Source organism: Motacilla alba, chromosome 11 (assembly GCF_015832195.1).
Source record: "Motacilla alba alba isolate MOTALB_02 chromosome 11, Motacilla_alba_V1.0_pri, whole genome shotgun sequence".
In the NCBI taxonomy this organism is placed as follows: Eukaryota; Metazoa; Chordata; class Aves; order Passeriformes; family Motacillidae; genus Motacilla; species Motacilla alba.
Genome location: NC_052026.1, coordinates 2,027,815 through 2,049,466, shown reverse-complemented (window position 1 = coordinate 2,049,466; position 21,652 = coordinate 2,027,815). Strand labels below are relative to the sequence as shown.

At 42.7% G+C, this 21,652-nt stretch overlaps 1 protein-coding gene across 1 annotated transcript; it reads left to right on the top strand.

The window, feature by feature from the left end:
* The first annotated feature begins 5,830 nt into the window (after window positions 1-5,830).
* Window positions 5,831-19,350, top strand: NAE1 (NEDD8 activating enzyme E1 subunit 1). The gene is made up of 20 exons (XM_038148401.1): window positions 5,831-6,094; window positions 7,926-8,029; window positions 8,121-8,181; window positions 9,054-9,084; window positions 9,735-9,806; window positions 10,105-10,184; window positions 10,754-10,863; window positions 11,185-11,294; window positions 11,896-11,958; window positions 12,200-12,263; window positions 13,293-13,384; window positions 14,610-14,669; window positions 14,757-14,890; window positions 15,037-15,112; window positions 15,360-15,399; window positions 16,363-16,449; window positions 17,332-17,424; window positions 17,833-17,947; window positions 18,023-18,072; window positions 19,026-19,350. Exons 1-20 carry the CDS (start codon window positions 6,039-6,041, stop codon window positions 19,133-19,135), a joined length of 1,608 nt encoding a protein of 535 aa, XP_038004329.1. The 5' UTR covers window positions 5,831-6,038; the 3' UTR covers window positions 19,136-19,350.
* The last annotated feature ends 2,302 nt before the right edge of the window (window positions 19,351-21,652 follow it).

Here is a 21,652-nt window from a genome sequence, read left to right as displayed (position 1 = left end):
CAGCTCCCCGAGCAGGGCACTGCTGCCTACCTGCCTTTATAGCGGCTCCCCGTGGGATAGGGTCAGCCCCTTAAAGATACAGAGCAGCCAAAGCAGTTCCTGCAGGACAGGGAAAGTGCCCGTGTTCTCCTGCTCCTGCTCCTACTCCCCCTATTTGCTAAGGCAGCACAGGTGAAGGAAATGTAAAATTCAGATAACTGAAGAAGTCTCAAGACTTGGAGAGAAAGCAAAACTGTGGATCAAATTTAGGAAAATAAATCAGTGTTTTCACATTCTCTGCCCCAAGGAAGAAAAAGCCATAAGGTGCTCTGAGCATCAGGACAGTTGTGTGCAGGTGGGACCGACCCTTCTCACATCTGTGTTCTTCAGGGGGAAACATCACTGCCTCTCTTCTGAAACCCTGCTGCCAGCTGCAGAAAAAGGAATGGTGTTTTCACCAGGTCTGTGAATTACAATTGGTGCTTAGATGGGAGGGAGAACATTCTCATCTCGGAAAAAAACTTCTTGTGCTGCTTTTAAACAAGGTACAAATTAAACAAAGTAAGGATGAATTGACAATCTGATTTTAAGTTTGCAACCTTAAAGAAACATTTTAAATAGACAAAATTAAAAGCGTGGTTATATTAGGGACAGAACATAGCAGACTCCAGAGAAAGGAGTTGATCTGTGAAGCCTCAGTTACCTGGAATGATCCAGCAGTTGCCTGCACGCCGCTAAACCCATTGAGAGGCTACAAAGAGACACCCAATCTGCAGCTGTAAAATGTCTTAAGACATCTCTGGGGCAAGGAAAAAGGCTCCTTCATGGTAATTTTGTTAGCTCTGAGGAAATGCTGTCTGTCAAGGCTACATTTTACGAACACATTGATTTTCACAAAGACAATACACACAAAAATAGGAATTCTTTTATTACGCAAGCAAGAATATGGAAGGAATAAATCAATAAGAGCATTTTATGCAACTTTTATGTTGTGGTACTGCCTTGCAAGTATTTTTTTTTTCAGGAGGTTTCCATGATAGTCAGCTATAAAACCTTTAAGAGTTGCTGATGCCAGCTAAATCACCCACAGAGGGATGTAAACTGCTGCAAAGCTCTCCACAGGAGAGTTCTACAACTCCTTACTCAGGTCAGCTCCTCAATATGTTCCTGTCAAGCTTCTGTGACCTGCTCAGGTCCCTGGCACAGACACTGGGTACGGCTGTGTCCCAACTGTCCGGCCCTTGTGGGCACCAAAACTGGAATTAGAACCTTAAAATACTCACCCAGATGCAGAGTCAGGAAAGCTGTTCTAGGGAAAAGTACAAAAAATACCAACACAGCAGTGAAAAGAATTGGAAGAGGGATTTTGTCCATTAAAAGAGAAGACCATAAGCTGGGGAAGCCCACGTGCAAGGCAGAGAATGCTGAGCAACTGTTTTCAAGAGAAACATCAACACTGGGCTCAGGTGAGCCCACAGGGCACGGCGGCACTGCAGTGCCCAACCTGCACCGGCCACCATCAACCCCTTCAGCTTTTATCTTCTCACTCAAACCCACACAGGTCTCTGCAGATCTGGACTACAAACACGTGGCACAGGAAGAGCTCTGAGACAAGTGAAAATATCCTGAAGACATGGCAGGAAACAAACTCCACAAAATGGAGGTTTAAATGGATGGATTTAGAAAAGTGGAAAGGGGGAATGACAATATCTAAGGGGAAAGGAAAGAGAGCCTGAATAAAACTTTAGCTTGTAAAATGTATCATTAGTAATGACAGTCGGTGTGTACATGACAACTTTATGTACTTCCAACCCAGCCAGCCTTCTTTCCTTATGAGGAAAATATTAAATTTTCCTTTAATATAAGGTAACAGTGCTGCTTATACAAGTATCACGTTATTCTGTAACCCTGATACCTCTCAATATTGGCTGACTCTAAGAATGGGTTTTACTGATTCTGTCCTCAAATTTTCATTTATCACTTCAAAAGCTGCAGTTATCATGTACTTCTGTTCTGTTTTACTAGTTTGAATCCAGGACAATTACATCACACTCATGAACCTATGGAAGTGAGAACAACAGAGTGGTGGGTGCTCAAGGTGTGGATTTCTCCAATGCTGAGCTAAAAGTGACATGATTTCCACAAATTTCTCCTGGGCTCTTCACACCATGTCAGAAGTGTCTGCTTCACAGTGAGGGAAGACATAATTCCATTCACTACAGTGAGATGTTTCAAGCCACCTTAAAACAGAAATCTGTCTTCCCCAGCCTTCTCACTTAGGATTTTATTCCCCTTTGCCAGCAGTGATGAGAGAACAGAGCAGCAGCCTATGACAAATACAGAGGGTCTTCTGAATCTGTCACCAGGTTGTGATACAGAACTAACAACAAATGCTGCAGGTTCCCCACCTTTATAGAATAATTTTTGGTTCCCCACCCTAATTATAGAATTAATTTTCTTTATGACTTAATTGGAGCTCCCTTTATTAAAATTGCTATATAATTGCTATATATATAAGGACTATATATTATAGTTAGAAAACTCCAAGTAAGATTGGAATGCTGAATTGAAGTTGGACATATTTAAGTTTTGCAGTTTTGAGGAAATTGGGGATTTTAATCTGTAAGGTAAAATGTCTCTATAATACTACAGGTCTGGAATTGTTGGGGGGTTGTTGCACATGGAGGTGTCACTTGAGGATAATGCTTCTGATAAATATTACTGTATCACTGGGGAGGGGCAGAGCTGCATTTTAAGGTATGTAAGATGAAGTAAGAGTTATTTGGTTCCAAGGTGAATGGCTCAATGGCACTCTGACTGTATTAAGTAACTTGGCAATTACATCTGCTGACATCATTAATAATGGTGACACATTTGAACAAGGTGTCATGTGCCTTCTTTAATGCACCCCAGCATGGCTGGTGTGTCACTGCATGCCAACAAAACCAGGTTAGAAATCCCACCAGTTTGGGTGCAGGCTGCACACTCCGAGCCGCTCACGTACCAAGGGTAGGAGCAGACGAAATGTTAAATAAAACATTCATCACTCCAGAGCCTGTCTGTGCCTCGGGTTCTTGACAGAGTATCTGTTTATCCAGGCAGCTCCTCTCTCCTCTTACACTGCCACCACAGATGCTGGCAGCTCCCACAGGGGGTTACTCTGAGCTGGCATCTGTTCTTTACATGTGTGCTAAAGGCATTTCAAATGAACCCAGGAGCTGCACAAAAATATTCCACGCAGTAAATATAAGCAGAACAGTGTACTGTCAACACTGATCACTAAAAAGCACAATCATTCCAGATACTTTTTGAAATTTTTAGTATTTTATTTTAAAATTGACTATAGAAATTTCAACTTTTAAATTCTCAAGTTCTTCCCTGCAAACACAAAAATGTGATAGCTTTTGTATATATATTGACATATTGAGATGATATACATATATCTGCATATTGATACACTGAGGTCATATACCTATGTATGCATGTTGATATATTGAGATTCTCATACAGCCAGTGGAACTTCAGGAGCTGAAAGTGGTTATCCTTCTCCCACAGCCACAGAGATTTCTGGGAGTCATGAGATTTCTAAGGCAAAAACTCAAGTGGGAATCTCCTCCTGGCATTGGGGGAAAACAAAAAAAATGGTGCCAAAGTGAAGCAGGGATTAAGAAGAAAAGGACAAAAAGGACATGCATATAGTTAACAGACAACCATGCAAGAGAAAAAGCTTGTATCAAACATGGGCCAAGATGGTCAAGGGAATAGAAGGAATTTAGTAGGAACACTTGGGAAAGTGGGGCAGAAAAAGAGGAATGAAGCACCTGGTTCTCTAGGACTTTCCCAGCCTTCATACACCATTTTTTTATTACTTATTTTTGACTTTTAAAGCTATACACACTTGGCTGCCTTGTACTAGGTATGGGAACTGCATTCTGGAACTAAGCCTGAAATATTAATTCTTGCAATTTATGGTTTGTCCAGATTAACCAGTGTGGTAGAGAGCAAGAACAGGAGACTGCTTTTGATTTTGGGAAACAGAATTTTCCTGAAATCCAGCAATGGTCACTGAAATGACAGCAAAAGGAAGTATTTACTGTGGCACAGCAAACACAAAGCCTGAAAAATGAACATTGCTGGAGATGCTGTGTACAGGAAACAAAAGAGGAAGCACTGTTTTGCAGTACATCACCTGCAAGATGTAAACCACTCCATAATAATGCATTCCTGTGTACATAATTCCAGCAGATAGACAGAAAACTAAAGTTACTGAAGAGAGGTAGATTAAAAGGATAATGGACTTTATATGGACTAACAAATCAGTGTGAACAATGCAAGTATTTCAGGACCTCTCTTTTGTTGTTGAAACTGATTGCCAGAAATGTTGGTGGAAATCTTTTAAGGTGTGGAAATTTTCTCCTTTTTTGTACACTGTCAAAGTCCAACCAATGCTGATCCTATATGGAAAGATCTTCCTAACAGAAGCACACAGGCACAACAGATTTCACGTGTTCTTGTCACCATACTAAGCAGGAATAACTGCAATAATGTGCAACATCTCTGCAAAATATATCCTACCGGATTTTCCTGACTGTAGATACCTTCAGGGTTTCTGCTTCAGTCTGCCTGAAAATGCCTCAAAATTCCATACAGAAAGTGCGTCGAGAGATGCAGAGAAATTCCCATTTTGATCATAGATTCTGGTAATGGCACTGTTGTCCAGACAAATTAGATCCATTACTGTGCAACAGCCAGTAAATACACACTTGAGAGAGACATTGATTGTCTATTTCAGAGTTGCCAAGCCTAGTGCTCAGTGGTGTTCCACAAATCAAGCAGCCCAACTATCTATACTGTTCCCTATTTATATATTTTAGCAAACAAAGACATGAATGTCCATTGGCTACAGGTTACATAGTTCTCTTATTTATTAGTATTCTCTCTTCTAGTGGTTAATGAGTGCCTCGCTTCTCCTGCTAATCACTGCCACGCTCTCTCTTTCTCCTCCCTTGGCTCGCTGCTTTCCTGTGTGCTGCTCCAGGAGCTGGTGCTCCTGACCTGCCCCTGCCGCAATTCCCCTTTAGCCACTCGGAGCCGATTCCACAGTTACTGAGTTGCCTTGGTTTGTTCCTTCCTTGTCCTCGTGGCCGCTGAATTCTGCATTCCTCGTGTATCGGTGGAAATCCTTCTCCCGAGCTCTGTTAACCTCCCGTGGGGCCGAGATCACTGGAACATGTCCAGCCCCAAACCTTAACAAGGCAGTTCTGATGACCAGGAATTTGTGTTTCTAACAGCTGCACATCACTAAGAGCTTGTTGGCTGCTCTGTTTCACGAATTAGATCTCCTTCCTTGTTGATCAGGTTTGAAAGTTACAAAGATCAGACAGCAAAGAACATATTTTCTTAACAAAATTTTACACACTCCACATTTTACGAGGAGTAGTGCTGAGGCATAGGTAGGATGTGATTAAACTCTCATGAGCTCTTTTGAGTGGAATCCTGCTAGCAGCGGGGTTCCCATGAGGGTTGGATTGCCAGTGGTTAGGCATGGAGTTGTTGTTGGAAGTATTTTTTGTAAGCCTCCTATTTTTCTTCTTCGCTCTTCAGACTGTGTATAATGGACGCTAAGCAGAGAAGTAACATTGCTTTAAAGAATGGGTGGGTTGACATGAGGAGGAAAGATGCTGGGGTTAGGTTTACTCCTATTGTGACTATTATTAGGGCGAAATAATTTGATGTGGAGAAGACCTGGCTTAATCCTGTCCTCTCTGAGGCCTCATGTGGCGGCAAATGGTGTGGAGGCGGTCCCCAGGAGCGGCACAAGGAAGGGCGTGGGCGGCGTGGGTGCACACGGGGTGGTTGCGAGCGAGAGGGAAAGTTCCAGGCGCTACCGACCTTGCCGGCTTCGAGCCTGCAGCAGAGCAGGTGCTGCTGCCAGCCCGGGCTGAGGGGCAGGGCAGCGGCCGCTGCCAGCGCACGGCCCGGGCACGGCACCGCGGCCGCGGCCGCTCCTCGGGGCAGGGCGGGACCCGCCCCGCGCGTGCGCAGCGGGAGCAGCGGCCATGGCGCGGCCGGGCCGGGCCGGCCTCAAGGAGCAGCGCTACGACCGCCAGCTCAGGTACCGCGGGCGGGCACGGACCGGCTCCGAGCGAGCGGGCAGCGGGGCCGCGCCTCCGGCGGCCCGCGGCGGACACGGGCCCGCTCGGCGCCGTGCCGGAGACAGGCCCCCGGGGCCGCGCCGGGCCCGGCGGAGCCGCGGGGAGCAGGAGCTATGTCCGACCGCCGGGGCTGTGAGGGCTCCACATGGACAGTAGATATGCAATAAATTAACAGTATATATTTAGGAGCATATATATGTATGCATACATAATCTTAAGTAGATACACAAAGGGGGATAGAGATACATAGATATATGTATCTATGTAGGTACTTATGTACGTTTTTATATAAGATATATAAATTATTTGTACAGTGTTTGTTGTATAAGTATATAATGTATAAATATATAAATATGTATATTCTAAATATTTATATTATGTATATCTCTCTGTATATATATGAATATATAAAGCGGGTGTGCTGAAAAGATGGAGCCAGGCTCTGCTCCAGGCCCAGCGATGGCAGCAGAGCCCTGGGCAGTGCCCAGCCCTGAGCAGATGGTGCAGAGAGGCTGTGCAGTCTCCTCCCTGGGGATATTGCAGAGCCACACGGACACACTGCTGTGCCCTGTGCTCTGGGATGGCCCTGCTGGAGCAGGGAGGTGGCACCAGAGCAGCCTCTGTGGGCCCCTCCAGCCTGACCCAGCCTGGGGCTCTGTGAAAGGGCAGAAAAGATCCGAGTTACCAGGGAGGGGTTACGGCACCGGAGTTAGGGGTGTCTGTCTGCAGTGCAGCTGTTAAGTTTCCACAAGGAGCTGCTGGAGAGGGTCCTGTGGAGGGTACAGAGAGGACTTGGGTCTGGAGCACCTCTGGTGAGGAGAGACTGCTGGGAGCTGGACCTGGTTGGCCCAGAGAACAGAAGACTGAGAGAGGATCTCATCAATGCATCGAAATATCTCAGAAGTGGGTGTAAGAGGGTGGGGCAAGACTCTTGAGTGATGCCTAGCAGCAGGACAAGGAGCAATGGCCATAAACTAAAACACAAAAATTTCATCCCAACATGAGGAAGAACTCGTTTTCCTGGAGGGGACAGAGCCCTGGAGCTGATGCCCAGGGAGGCTGTGGAGTCTCCCTCTCTGGGACATTCCAAACCTACCTGGACACGCTCTTGGGTCACCTGCTCCAGGTGACCCTGCCTGGACAGGGCTTGGACTGGGTGACCTCCAGAGCTCCCTTCCAACCCTAAAAATTCTGTGAGTTACTACCCCAGTGAAATCAGCAGGACATGTGACCCAGGACTGTCCCAGCCTGATCTCAGCCTCAGTGCTGTTTTCTAGGGGTCTGAAGTACCAGACTCAGTATGACTGATTTCTGTCTCCTCTGTGTTTCAGTGTCTTGTATGAGAAATTTTTAAAAATACATATAACGTTCTATTATTTTGTATAAAAGTTAGGAAAAACAGAATGTTTGGCATTAGGACAAAATTTGGGCAAGGACTGCTTTAACCCATGCTGGTTTTTAAAAAGTTTAAGTATGTTCCAAGAGAAAGAGGAGTGTGCATGCATATGGTGTAAAGTTGGAGGAAATGAAATGTCAGGGAAACTGCTCTTTGGAAAGTCTCAGTTTTCACAGTAAGTTTCCTTAAGGATGTTTATTTTGGTTAGTGCTGTTTAGGTCCTCAGCAGTGAATGGACAGTAGCACGCCAGCCCTCCATTTGTGTGGGTTTTTTTTTTTTTTTTTTTTTTGGTTTTTTTGTTTTTGTTTTTTTTTCTTGTTGTTATTTGTTTCTGTTGGCTGTGCAATCTGAAGTTAAATAGCTTCAATGCCTTTTGGTTTCCCTCCCAATACAGACTGTGGGGTGACCATGGCCAGGAAGCATTGGAATCTGCCCATGTTTGCGTGATAAATGCAACAGCAACAGGAACTGAAATACTCAAAAACTTGGTGCTGCCAGGTCAGTAGATATTTCTTCTGTCTCTTCTTTGTGATCTATCTGACAGCTTGATGATGCCAAGTTATTAATAGGAGGTTTTTTCCCCCCAAAGGTATTGGTTCGTTTACAATTGTCGATGGGAATCGAGTCTCTGGAGAAGATGTTGGAAATAAGTAGGTTTTTTATTGATTTCAGTCACAAATTGACAAGTGACAGAGTTTCATAGGTAGTTCCATCTCTGTATTTGCGAAGAAGCCCTGTAAGATTCTTTTAAAAGCCACTCTGTGTTTCTCCAGGTCTTCAGTGGGTTTGGAGGTTGGTGACAAACAGCATGCACAGTCATTTTGATATTAGCTGCTAAATTATTTTACTTGCTGGGTTTGGACCTTATAGGTCTGTTTTCTTCACACGCCAAGTTTATAAGGACAATGCTCTACTCAATATAAAAATATTGAATGTTAACTTGTTTGGTGTAGTCTTGAGCTATGACAGTGCTAGTGTTTCAGTGTGGTTCAGTTTGTTTTCCCTAATTCTGGTGATGCAGATGACTTAATTTTCATTAGTCATTGTGCAGCTGTGACTGTTAGGCATTTATGAGCTTTCACAGCTTTGAAAGGCTCTGTGCAGCAGGGGAAAAGGTAAGAAAATGTTTGCGAATCCTGTAAAAATTACTTGAATACTGATTCTTGATCAAGTTCTGTTACGGTGTGCATAGATACCTACAGGGGTTACGTGAGGAGGAAGGATATTCCATTATATGAGGAAATCAGTGCTAGTGAGTCTGATTAGCCTGGTGAGAAAGAACCTGCAGCATGATCCTGTCTTCTAGAGAAGTTTGGCATGTTCTGTATTTCACATTTATGGCTTGGGAATTGAAAAGCTTTCTTAAGAAACTGTTTCTGAGGAGAATACAACAGTGGTGAGAAAAAGCAGATTTTTTGTTGTGCATGAGAGCAGCATATTCTCCAGAACAAACTGTGACTTCAGTGCTGTTTTTTCTTCAGAATAAAAATTCACATGTAATTTTCTCTTGTCTCCTTTTCAGTTTCTTTCTACAAAAAAGCCATATTGGTCAGGTAAGGAGATAATAAATGTCAGTTTACATGTATTGAAAGCATGGAAGTGTTGAGTATTTAAACGGGGTATTATGAATAATCCTGAAAGCATATGTGTATAGGTTAAAGTCTGTTTATTCTTTAACAGAATTCCCATTCTTTAACAGAATTCCCCGTGTTTATTTTTAGTTACTCGTGAGTGAGAAGATAAACTCAATTGTGGCGAGATTGAATAGAAAAAAATGAAGAGCTTATGATTAAAATCTATGGATGGGGTGTAACACCATTATGGTTGAAGGAGTAAAGCTAAGAGTAGAGAGGTGAATGGGAAAGAAATATCACAAAAACAAAGAGTGCGAGAGGCATAGATAACTCCTGGAAATTCTGTAATGAAACTGGAAATTAGGAAATAGCTGTCTCACAATTGGTCTTTTTAAAACGATATTGCAGAAAATGCTCTCAAACGAAGTGCCTGCTATTATGGGATGCATTTTTGCTTCAGATGAGCAAGGCTTGGAGTAAGGAGCCTTAGCTTATAAATTAGCTTTGTTATGGGGTGTTTTCTAGGGTTGTTTTGTTGGTATTGCTTGGTTTGGCATTGTTAGCACCTGGCATTATGTGGTACTCATACACTGTGTAAACTACATTTCATTGTGATTGCTCTGAAACAGAATCGTGCGCAGAGTGCCATGGAGCTCTTGCAGGAATTGAATAGTGATGTTTCCGGAAACTTTGTTGAAGAGGTTTGTCTTCCTAAATTAGTACTCTGTGTGTATTGTACAGTGTGATAAAAATGTGAAAGAACAGCTCTATGTTGCTTTGTGATGTTGCAGTTTAAATAGATTCACAATAAAACAGCATTTGAGAAAGATAAATCATTTGTATGTATTTCAAACAAAAAATCACTTCATGGATTTCAAGCACTATTTTGTAACTTCATCTTAATCTTATAACTTTCACTTAACACTTCATATTCAGCAGACTTGCTCTGTACTCAGAAATTTTCAGTGTTCCCTGACATATATTTTTCCCCCTATTTAGAGTCCAGAAAAGCTTTTAGACAATGACCCTTCCTTTTTTAATCGGTTTAACTTAGTGGTTGCAACACAACTGCCAGAAAGGTAAGAATTACCTAAGATTGAATTACCTGTTTTCATTCAGTTGTAAAAGCAGGCTTTTATATATATATATGTGTGTGTGTGTGTGTGTGTGGGTGTGTGTGGGTGTGTGTGTGTGTGTATGTGGGTGTGCATTTATGCGCAGGCACTTCCTTGCAGAAAAACTTGAGCAGAACAGAACTCTGTCATTGTGAAGGAAAATTACAGCCAGTGATGGCATTTTCTAGAGACCTTTTTGCTCCTCCGATGGGAATTGCCTCTGCTCGAAGTTAGGACTGTGCAACTTATGGATCTAATTCTTTATTTCTATCTCACAACTCATTGAAGCTTTTTATTTGATACTTGGAGCATTTGGGAGGGTGGAATGAGACATAAGTTAGATAATGGATGAATATTTTTCCAACTCGCTGTAAATTCCTGTATGAAATTGATCACCTTACGTGATTAGGATCATGATGATATTAGAGAAGTTTTCTGAGAGGACTCTTTGACAAAGTAACTGGTGCAGGAGTTAACTTTATAGTTAACTGTTGTCTCCTGTAGATCTGAAAAAAGCATGTTTTTCCTTGCAGTACATTGTTGCGCCTGGCTGAAGTTCTCTGGAATTCCAGCATTCCTCTGCTGGTCTGCAGGACCTATGGACTGGTTGGTTACATGAGAGTCGTGATTAAAGAACATACAGGTTAGAGGGTTTGCTGAGGTAAAGACTTCTCTGGAAGGTTTAAACTTCAGTAATTTATGTCACTTTGGGGTTTTTTGTTTGCCTTTTTCCATCTTGTGACGCATTTAGTATTTGTTAAGTCTTAGGTAGTTTGCGTTCTTTTAGGAATGTGTGGGAATTATGTACTGCAACAAATAGTAAAATTGTAGATGATCCTGACATTATGGGTGACTTACACAGAACTCTTACTTTGAGAATCAAGCACTGAAAGTAGCAGGTGATGCTGTATTTGTGTAGCTCTGTTTTGAAGGCCAGACATAAAGCTGTGTAATTTTTTCACAGTTGTTGAATCTCACCCTGACAATATGTTAGAAGATCTGAGACTGGACAAACCATTTCCAGAACTGACAGAACACGTTCAGGATTACGACTTGGAGCATATGGACAAAAAGGTTGGTGTGTGGTTTGCACTGTGTTCCCCAGGACAGATGTAGATACACAGTGCAGGAATCCTGTGAAAATGGCTCTTGGCAGATGACTCTGGTGCCAAGTCTCATCTGAACAGAACCAACTCTAGAATCAGTCACGAGGAACTATTTTTGCCTCTGCTCCAAATGTTCCAGTCTATTTAAATCTTAATCTAAGACCCTAAGGGGGTGTTAGGAATCAAGGAGTATTCTTGTTCTTGGACAACTTCTTTTGTTAGATTGAATACCCCTTCACACCCTCTTTTGGAATTTGTTTTTTAATTTTTCTAGTTAACCTACTGTTGCAGAGCTTTGCGTCATAGGTGTTTGTGCATAGCATAAGTTTCACTCCCGAAAAATATTGGAGAACTTGGCTCACCCTTTTTTAAATAAAGTAATAGTAATTTGATAATTTCTTTTATAGTACTAAAGAACATTTTGGCTGAATCAAAATCTGGAACATGTCCTGTGTCTTTAGAGTAGTGGAAAGGATATTTGGAGTTTACATTAAAAAAGGTTTTTAATTTGTTTCCTATTTTTTATCTTTTCTCAACCTGACAAAGATTTCTCCACTGTTCAATTACAGGACCACAGCCACACCCCATGGATTGTGATTGTAGCCAAGTATCTCACAAAATGGTTCAATGAGGTATGTTGCAAAACTGTATTATTAGTATTATTGGTCTGTCTTTTCTGAAGCAGTTAATTATTTTAGCAGTGTGTAACATAAAAAAACCAAGGTGGAATAATAAAAAAAAAAAATTTACTGATTGAAGTACAAGTGAATGTGTGAGCAGTGACAGACTCCTTGGAGTTCAGCAGTCTGAACACAGTAAGCTTAGTAGTAGGCATTTTAAAGACAAAAATCTCTTTGTGTTTTTTAAATTTAGAAAAGTGAACAGTTGCCTAAGAGTTACAAAGAGAAAGAAGCCTTCAAAGAACTGATTCGGCAAGGTAATCCATGTCCCAGGGGTCCCTTATTCCTGCCGGCAGAAATAGATACAAGGTGGTACCTGAAAAGTAATCCTTAGTTCTCTCAAGTTTAATTTATGAAAGATATGCTGGTATACACTGTATGATTCTTCTGCTAAATGATTGTTTTGTACAGGCAGATCTTAAGATGCCAGACTTGATTATAAATGTTTGTTGTCAATGTTTTATCCTGTCTAAGACCCAGAGTGTGTTTTGATTTGGGTGGGAGCAAAGGCCTTAAGAGAAAATTCTGTTAAAAAATGTGATAAAAAGGAAAGCAGATGGCTTATGACACTGGAATTATTCTGCAAGTATTTGGTGTGTCTGTTGACCCATCAGACACTTGGTAATCATTCACGTCTGCATGGCCGTGTTCTGTAGCACTGACTGCACTGTAACCAGTGTGTGAATGACTTCATTTTGCAAGGGTTTCAGTCCAATACCTTTTTAGGGAGCTAAAATTCATGTGGCATTTTTAAGATCTATATGCGTTGTCTTAAATTTTGTAGAAAAACACCATTGACTGAATTTTTGGTATTTCCTCACTTGAAGATGGCCTGTGGGCAAGTTTGAAGAGGTTCTCATCCCCAAGCTGTGATGAGGAGCAGATCTGATCCGTAGTAATTACCTTTGGTTATGTCACATTTTTAGTGGAGGCCCTTTCTTGGGCTGGCTTGATCTGTGGATGCATAAGTGTTTGCCAAATTTGATACAAAAACCCCAGCAAAACATGACTGGCATGGGAAGGAGAGTTGAATTGTTAATTTAGTGCTTATGAAACATGTGCTGAGTAATTTCTACTTAACATTACAGGAAAATGAATCATATGCAGAATTTAGGTGAAGTTAGCTTTATAATTACATCTGATCTTTTTTCTTGTGATTTATTTTTCATTTTTTTGCTGGTAGCTGATATGCCACAAATACATCCACAGCCAATCTGCTCTGTTGGTGAGACATAAATGATGAGACGTAATTCAAACAGTTGTGTGGTTTAATTTTTTTCAATAAGGTATCTTAAAGAACGAAAATGGCACCCCAGAAGATGAGGAAAACTTTGAGGAAGCTATAAAAAATGTGAATACGGCATTAAATCGTACAGAGGTAAAATAAACATTTCTGTGATAAAACTGAAGCAATTTCAACTGCCTCATTTTCTCAGAATATATTACTCAGTTTTAGGACAGAAATTTAATTTGTAACATTTGTATTTAGCTAAAACAAGATTAGTACAATGATAGAACTGAAATTGTGTAGTTAAATAGACGTAGGCTAGCTGGAAATGTAGCTTATGGAAATTCTCTTACTCCCTTGCTCTTGCAAGAAATCTGCATTTCCCTCCTGCAGACTTGAATTCTAGTCTAGAATGAGTCAGCAACCAGAGTGCATTAGTGAGTTCCTGTCTGACTTCTACAATTCAGTCTGTAAAAAACTCTGAAGTGCTGGGTGCAATTGCAAGGATTTAGCAGTGAGAGGTGTGGCTGATGCTGATTTAAATACACTGATGTGAGAGAAACTGAGAGCACTTACTGAAATTGTGCTGTATTGAAGCCAGGGGCTGTACGAGTTACTCTCTATAGAACTGAAAGGCTGCATGGGACTCCTGATACAATAATTTCACTTCTTTCCTCTTGAAGAAACTTACTACAAAATTCCCTTCATAAACTGGTCAAGCTTAAAAGCATTAGAAGTGGTGTTTTCATTGTTTCTTAAATAATCCTGACCTCATAACTTGTGGTTTAAAATTAAGCTCTGATTTCTTTAGTTTCTCATCTGGGGTAAACTGCAAAGGCTACCTGTGGCAAAAGCACATTCTGTGATTCTTCTTAGATTATGTTCTTTTGTTTTGAACTGTGTTGATCCTTGCTTAATGTCATGTTAAGTCTCCCAAGAAAGCAGCAGGTAAAACTTAGTGCTGTCATCAAAGCCACTACAAGACATGGCCCAGGATATTAATATTTATTTGCGTTTATGTGCCAGACTCACCTGCAGCAGTTAAGAATTCTGACTAACACACTGACTTTTGTAGCCCCATTCCCCTTCCCCGGCCTTTCGGCTGCTCTGCCCCACAGGCAGGGTGGGCGGTTACTGCTGCAGTTCTATAAATCTTCTCTGTCAAAGATGGAAGTCAGATGAGATTTTGTTTGTGGCATTGTTCTTGCTCAGAAGCTTTGAAATGCGTCTGAGCAGCACTGGCTGTGTAGGATTCAGAGATTGGCTGCGAAACACTGAGGTCACTTGAAGTTGGCTCACCTATGTAGTGAGTGAAGAAATAATTCAAGAAATCAGAAGTCAAGGAATTACCAACCTAATTTATTTATTTTCATAGATTCCAAGAGGCATCCAAGAGCTTTTTAATGATGATTGCTGTCTAAAACTAACAGAACAGGTATGTGTAGTTAAGGGTAAGACTTAAATGTAGAAAAAGCATTGTAAATAACATCTGTGTACATGAGTGTCTCTTGTGCTTTTGTAGTCATCTTCCTTCTGGATTTTGGTTCGAGCTTTAAAGGAATTTGTGGCAAATGAAGGGCAAGGAAGCTTGCCTGTCCGGGGTACCATTCCTGATATGATGGCAGACTCCAGTAAATTCATCAAATTGCAAAATGTGTAAGTAGACAACTCCTTGAGGGAGCTCACTATCATTCATGTGGCTTGTATTTTGTCTTTATAATGTGAAACAAAAAAAAAAGATTGCCTTCAATGTGGAGTTGATGGCTTTCTGCTGTAATTATTTACTTCTCCATCATTACCAGATACCGTGAAAAAGCAAAGAAGGATACTGCTGCTGTGGGGAGCCATGCTGCTAAATTGTTACAGTCCCTGGGCAAGGTGAGTGCAAACCTATGGCCATTCTTTTAATGGAATTAAGTATTTCTGAAGTACCTGCTTTATTTATGAATTTGGTTTGATTGTATAAAAGTAAAATGCATACAGGGATATACTCTTTACAATTTAAGACAGTTTTTTTTTTGTACATTAGTAACTAGTTATTTCACAATAAATATATTAATATATATGTGAAGCAGAAATTCCCTGGCCAATGTGTGTACTGGAATGATTGTATTCTCTCTTTTAGGCCCCTGAGTCTATTTCAGAGAGAGAATTGAAATTGTTCTGTGAGTATGCTTGGATTCTGTTCTGGGTTTATGCAAATGATCAAAAATCAAAAACTTTTGAATGATCATATAGTTATTAAGCAGTAAGTCAATATTTAAATTTTTTAAGTAAGTACTAAGTGGTTTGCATCCCTCATTTTCAGGAGAAGTAGCAGATGTTCAGCATCTCTCAGGAGTGAGTCTGTAAAGGTTGGCTTTAAAATGATGTATCTTTTCACTCCAAACAGCAGAGAGCAGCTGCCCTCTGCTTTCTGTGATGAGTACCTGAGCACTCTTGCTCACGCTGGGGTACTGGTTCCAGAGTGTGGGATCTGCAGACTTGAGGTAGTCTGGAAAGCTGTGACTCAGTTGATGGCACTTCAGGCTGTGTCTGTCCTGGATGTGTACACGTCTCCAGCAGCAGCCTGGCTGAGGCTCCTCAGAGCTGGAAAGCTCCCTTGTAAGCACAGAGCAAGAGCGTGCTGCTCTGCATTGGTAAAGCATTTGGGAGCCTCACAGTTGCTCCTTTTTCAGTGCTGGGTTGTAATTGCACCCTGGGTGGATTCATAGCAATGATACTGGAAAAGGACCTTTTCCAGCTCATGGCTGTGCTGTTAAAACACTAATTGAGAACATGTGAGGCAGTGTTAGATGTAGTGGAGGATGGAAAGAGCTATGTTGATTTGCAGCCTGGAAGAGGGAAACATGGTGACTGTGACTGATGAATTGCTGTGGTGTAGCTGTTACATTAACCTTGCAGATACATGGAGATTCCACATGAGCACGAAGGATTTCCCTAAACTCTCCTGACTGTAGACCTAAAGGTAGTTAAACAGGCTTTTATTACTGCAAGCTGAGAAGAAACAGGGAAGTGTTCAATGAAATGCTGTTAAGTTGTAGCCTTTCCCATGTCACATGGCAGTGAGACAGAGCCGTAGTGAGCGGTGGCACTGACGGGCAATCTCTCCTTGTCCCCGTGTCCAGGCAGCAATGCCGCCTTCCTGCGCGTGGTGCGCTGCCGCTCGCTGGCTGAGGAGCACAGCCCCAACTCCTGCAGCAGGGATGCAATCAGTAAGTACTGCTGCTTGCCACAAACCTCACTGCATTTCCAACTTGGAATGCTTTGGTGAGGAAAAGGAAATGTAAGCTACATGTTCTGTTGCATTATGCAGTTTTACCATTTGGAATGTCACAAAGTCTTTGGTGAATTAAAATAAATTCTTAGTGTAAGGAATATTCTCTCAACTACAGTTGTGGAGGTTTAGGTCTAGAATGTTGAATTCAATTTGATTTTGAAAAATGACCTTACAGATTGATGCATGTTTCAGCTTTTGTTTTCTTGTGGATTTTACTTGTAGTACTCTATAAATAAAACACTGGTTTTTTTCAAACTTCTCTTTTCTGTATGTCAGTTTTTTTTGACAGAGCTGAAAAGGTGTTTTAACCTGATCAAATTAAAATAATTATCTTGACCCCTTTCAGCTTATCTCTTTAGGATGTGAACTAACAAACTAGTTACTTGTTACTGCTTTTTACTTTTTATATTGCCTTTTTTTTATTTTTTATTTTAGCTGGATATAAGTAGCAGTTAGTATTTACAAAGACTACTGAGCTGTGTGGTAAGGGATTTAAGACCTGTCTTATAATTGCAGTCATTACAGATAATACTTATAGCATGTGTTTCAAATCCTAAAATTATAACTAAGGAATACCCATTTAAATTAAAGCAGATGCCAGAGTTGAAATGTGAGTTTCTTCACTGAATAGTTTATATTAAATACATAAAATATGGTTTTGTCATAAACTTTGGAGGCAAAATTGTGTATCTGACAGCTGTTTGATTAAGGTTCTGTCACAGGTTGTATTCATTAAGGTTTCTTTCTACTGCAGATTTTACTATTTGTTTTTTCCATTCCATCTGCACCAGCTAACCAGTTCTCTTGCTGTTTTCAGTTTCCCATATGGATAACCCAGACAGTGAAATAGTGCTGTATTTGATGCTGAGGGCTGTCAATAGGTTTTACAAGCAGCATGGCAGATACCCAGGTATGTTAATACCAATTACTTCACATCATCAAAAAAAAATATAAAGATCCAATAGTTATTGTAGTTCAAGTTATAAACTGCAAAAACATCAGTTGTGGTTTTGTTTCCATAGTAATACAGCTTTAGGAATGTGAAAATTAGAGTTTTTTCTCTTTAGGAACTTAAGGAATTTATCTGAATTGGTATCATTAATGGGTTGTGTGGACTACGAATCAGTTCAGCTATGCAGTAATTTGTCTATCATGAGAAGCATCATCAGAACATTCAATTATTATTTATGTAGTACTAATAACACAGTAATTGGCTTAGAAACTTTAGGAAAACAAAATATTTAGGCTGCCATTTAAACCCATTAGCTTTGACTGTGATGTTATAGTTGTGTGATGAACCAGTTGATTTATTTTTCAGGTGTCTACAACTACCAGGTGGAAGATGATATTGGAAAGCTAAAATCATGCCTTACTGGTTTCCTTCAAGAACATGGGCTGTCTGTAGTGGTGAAAGATGACTATGTGCACGAGTTGTAAGTGTTGTTTTTGAGGTGTGGCTTTGTTGGTGAAACTGCCGGGTGGTTTGTGACTGTTCCTTTCCTGTGCAGTTGTCGCTACGGAGCTGCCGAGCCTCACGCTGTTGCTGCCTTCATGGGAGGTAAGGGTGACACTCCTAGGGCCACACAAACAGCAGCCTGCTCAGCCACAACTCTGCTGCCTTAATTACTCTGGACTCTCAGAGCAAAGGCTGCAGTCACAGATGGCAGTAGAGCACAATCCTCCCCTTCATCCTCCAGATGTGACCTCTTACAGTACACATAGAGTGAGTGCACCAAAGTAAAATAAGTAAACTTCAGAAACAATCAACTTTTCAAGCTTAAAAATGTGTTAAGAAATGAATTGCTGGAAAGAGGCTTAATTTTTATAAAGGAAAGTGATAATTATAGTAATTTTAAAATTAGTGCAGTACATATCTTCTTTTAACATAGTACACATATGTTAAAGATCTATGAAATATAAGTACCCTTGGATTCTTATCTTCATTTGACCTGCAGATATGTTTTAATGGATGCCCAAAATTGATATATCAGTTCACTTACCTTCTTTATTTGGCTTCATGCAGTGCTGAAGATTTTGTATTAATATTCTGCATATGTAGGAATTTTTTTCTGATAAAGCAAAATTTGGTATAAAGGTAAATTACATAAAGGTAATTTCTGAAGAAGTTACAGAATGTTTCTTACTACAGGAAAACCCAGAGGGAACACACTGAAGTGACCCTTCAGTTCATTTTGCAGTTAAATTTTACATTATTTTTTTTTAATTCAGCTTCTCAGATTAGAGTGGTCGCAACTTGCATGGTCTGTCTGCTCACCCATTTTTATTCTGTGTACATGGAGAGAAAGTGTATGCAAAGCTGACTTTTAAAGTAGCAGCTTTCTAATCTTCTTTTATAATGGGAAGTACTGAAGGGCATTTTTGTCTCCTAGGAGATTTATCAGGTACTTCTGAAATAATTCCAGTGTAGGGACTTCTAGATAAGTAACATTATTTTACTGTTGTTTAAATGTGACCTGCTAACTGTCTTCGGTTTTTTCTTCTCTTTTGCAGGAGCTGCTGCACAGGAAGTTATCAAAGTCATTACAGGGCAGTTTGTAATTTTTAATAACACCTTTATTTACAGTGGAATGTCACAGACTTCAGCAACTTTCCAGCTGTAGGATAAGCTCTTGAGTTTGATGCCTCCAGGCACTGCTGCTGCTGCTGTATTTACAGTTTTTACAATATTTACATTTCTGTAAATACTGTGGTGTTCTGCCACTGACTGGACAGTTCTGTTCTGTATTACCTGCCAATTAAAGTTTCTTTATTTGTAATTATCTTCTTTTTGTTGTTGTTGTTTCCTGAGGAAAAATAAAATCATACTATATCCTGACAATTCTTTAAAATCTAGAATTTTTTGACTCACCTCTGAAAGAAAAAGACAGTAGGTGGTTTTGGCAGGTTAAGTTGCATTTGCAAAGTGGCTTACCTCGTTGGCAGCAGAACTGCATTTTTTTTTATAAAAGCTGCTCATCAGCTTGACTGGGGAGAAGGCGCAAAAGGATGAGAGAGGCTGGTGGAGCTCTGATGATCCAATGGTGCAAAGAGCTGAAAGGTGAAATATCTTATTGAGTTCAGGGTCACTAGGGAAAGGGAGTGTGTGCCTGAAAGCTCAGTTCTGTCAGCCATATTCACCTAGTAAAAGGTTTTTCCTGCACCTGTGTGTGTGGCCAATGCCAAGGGATGGCAGCTCTTTCTGTTGTGGGGGCATTGCAGCCTCCAGCTGCAGAGCGTGCAAACTGAGCTGCATTGAAATGTGTTCCCCAGGGCTCAGTTTTGGGGCTGCTCCTGGTTAACATCTTTTTGGATGATCTGGAGTTGGCGATTGAGAGCACTCTCAGCAAATCTGCAGATGCCCAGTTGGGTGGGAGTGTGGATCTGCTGGAGGAGGGGAAGGCTCTGCCGTGAGACTCGGACAGACTCGATCAACGGGCCAAGGACAAGGGCGTGAGGTTCCACAAGGCCAAGTGCCACATCCTGCAGGTCACCAGCCGCCTCAGTGTGAGCCAAAGCGTGCCCAAGGGGGCAGGAGGCCAATGGCACCTGGCCTGCATCAGCAGCACTGTGGGCAGCAGGAGCAGGGCAGTGCCTGCCCCTCTGTGCTGGGCACTGCTGAGGCCACACCTCGAGGGCTGCGTCCAGCTCTGGGCCCCTCGGGAAAAAGGACATTGAAGGGCTGAGTGTGTCCAGAGAAGGGCAACAAGGCTCACGAGGGGTCTAGAAAACATGCCCCGTGAGGAGTAGCTGAGGGAGCTGGGTTTGTTCAGTCTGGAGCAGAGGCTCAGGAGGGACCTCACTGCTCTCTCCAGCTCCCTGACCGGAGCGTGCAGTGAGGGGGGGCTGCTCTCTTCTGCTGGGCCTGCACTGAGAACCAGAGGAAAGGGCCTCACGTTGAGAGGAAATTCAGGTTAGATTTTAGTAAAAAATTTTCACTGTTCAGGTGTTCAGGCCTGGGAACAGGTTGGTCAGAGAGGTGGTGGAGTTGCCATCCCTGGAGGTGTTAAAGAGGCCTCTGGATCTGACACTGGGAAATGGTTCAGTGGGTTAGTGTTTGCAGTGTCAGTGCTGGGCTGACGTTGAACTGATGGTCCTAAAGATCTCTTACACGCCTGACGGTTCTACAATTCCAAGTGCTTCCCGCCTGGCTGAGGGGAAGGCTCAGGGCTGTCCCGAGTCCGAGGGCGGCCGCGCCCTCAGGCGCTCGGGCGGCGCTGCGGCTGCGGCGTCTCCTGAGGGGCCGGGCCGGGCGCTGCCCTCAGCTCCGCGAGATCCCACCCCTCAGTCTGGCGGGGCCTCCGCTGTCCTTCAGCCCAGCGATCGCATCCCTCAGCCCGCAGATCCCCATCCCTCAGCCCGGCGATCCCATCCCTCAGCCCGCAGATCCCACCCCTCAGCCCGCAGATCCCATCCCTCAGCCCGCAGATCCCATCCCTCAGCCCGCAGATCCCATCCCTCAGCCCGCAGATCCCATCCCTCAGCCCGCAGATCCCATCTCTCAGCCCGCAGATCCCCATCCCTCAGCCCGCAGATCCCATCCCTCAGCCCGCAGATCCCATCCCTCAGCCCAGCGATCCCATCCCTCGGCCCGCAGATCCCATCCCTCAGCCCGCAGATCCCATCCCTCAGCCCGCAGATCCCATCCCTCAGCCCGCAGATCCCATCCCTCAGCCCAGCGATCCCATCCCTCGGCCCGCAGATCCCATCCCTCAGCCCGCAGATCCCATCCCTCAGCCCGCACATCCCATCCCTCAGCCCGCAGATCCCATCCCTCAGCCGGGCAGCGCTCGGCAGCGAGGACCCGCCTCGCCTCGGGGTTTGCCCGGAGCCACCCGCGCCGCTGGATCACAGGTACTCGAGCCGTGCCCCATTTCCCCCCTCGGGACTCCCCAGCCTTCCCACAGAAGAATGCAGCTGCTCTTTTATCTTTAGACTGTTGCTTTTCTTCACCCCCAATCCCCACGCCCCCCCCCCCCCCCCCCCCTTTTTTTTAAATGTTCTTTCCCTTTTATATTTGGGCTGATAAGAGTGTGGAGCTCTGATAATGAGCTGCAGATCACGCACGGCTCATCTGAGGGAGGAGGGTGCGAGGGAGCTGAAATGGGCCAGGACACCCCCAAGTCCTGTTCCACAGCGCA

Coding starts and splice junctions, on each gene's coding strand:
- NAE1 (XM_038148401.1), top strand. CDS start 6,039: ATGGCGCGGCCGGGCCGGGCCGGCCTCAAGGAGCAGCGCTACGACCGC. Junction 14,670..14,756: donor GTCTAAAACTAACAGAACAG/GTATGTGTAGTT, acceptor GTGCTTTTGTAG/TCATCTTCCTTCTGGATTTT. Junction 17,425..17,832: donor GCAGCATGGCAGATACCCAG/GTATGTTAATAC, acceptor TTTATTTTTCAG/GTGTCTACAACTACCAGGTG.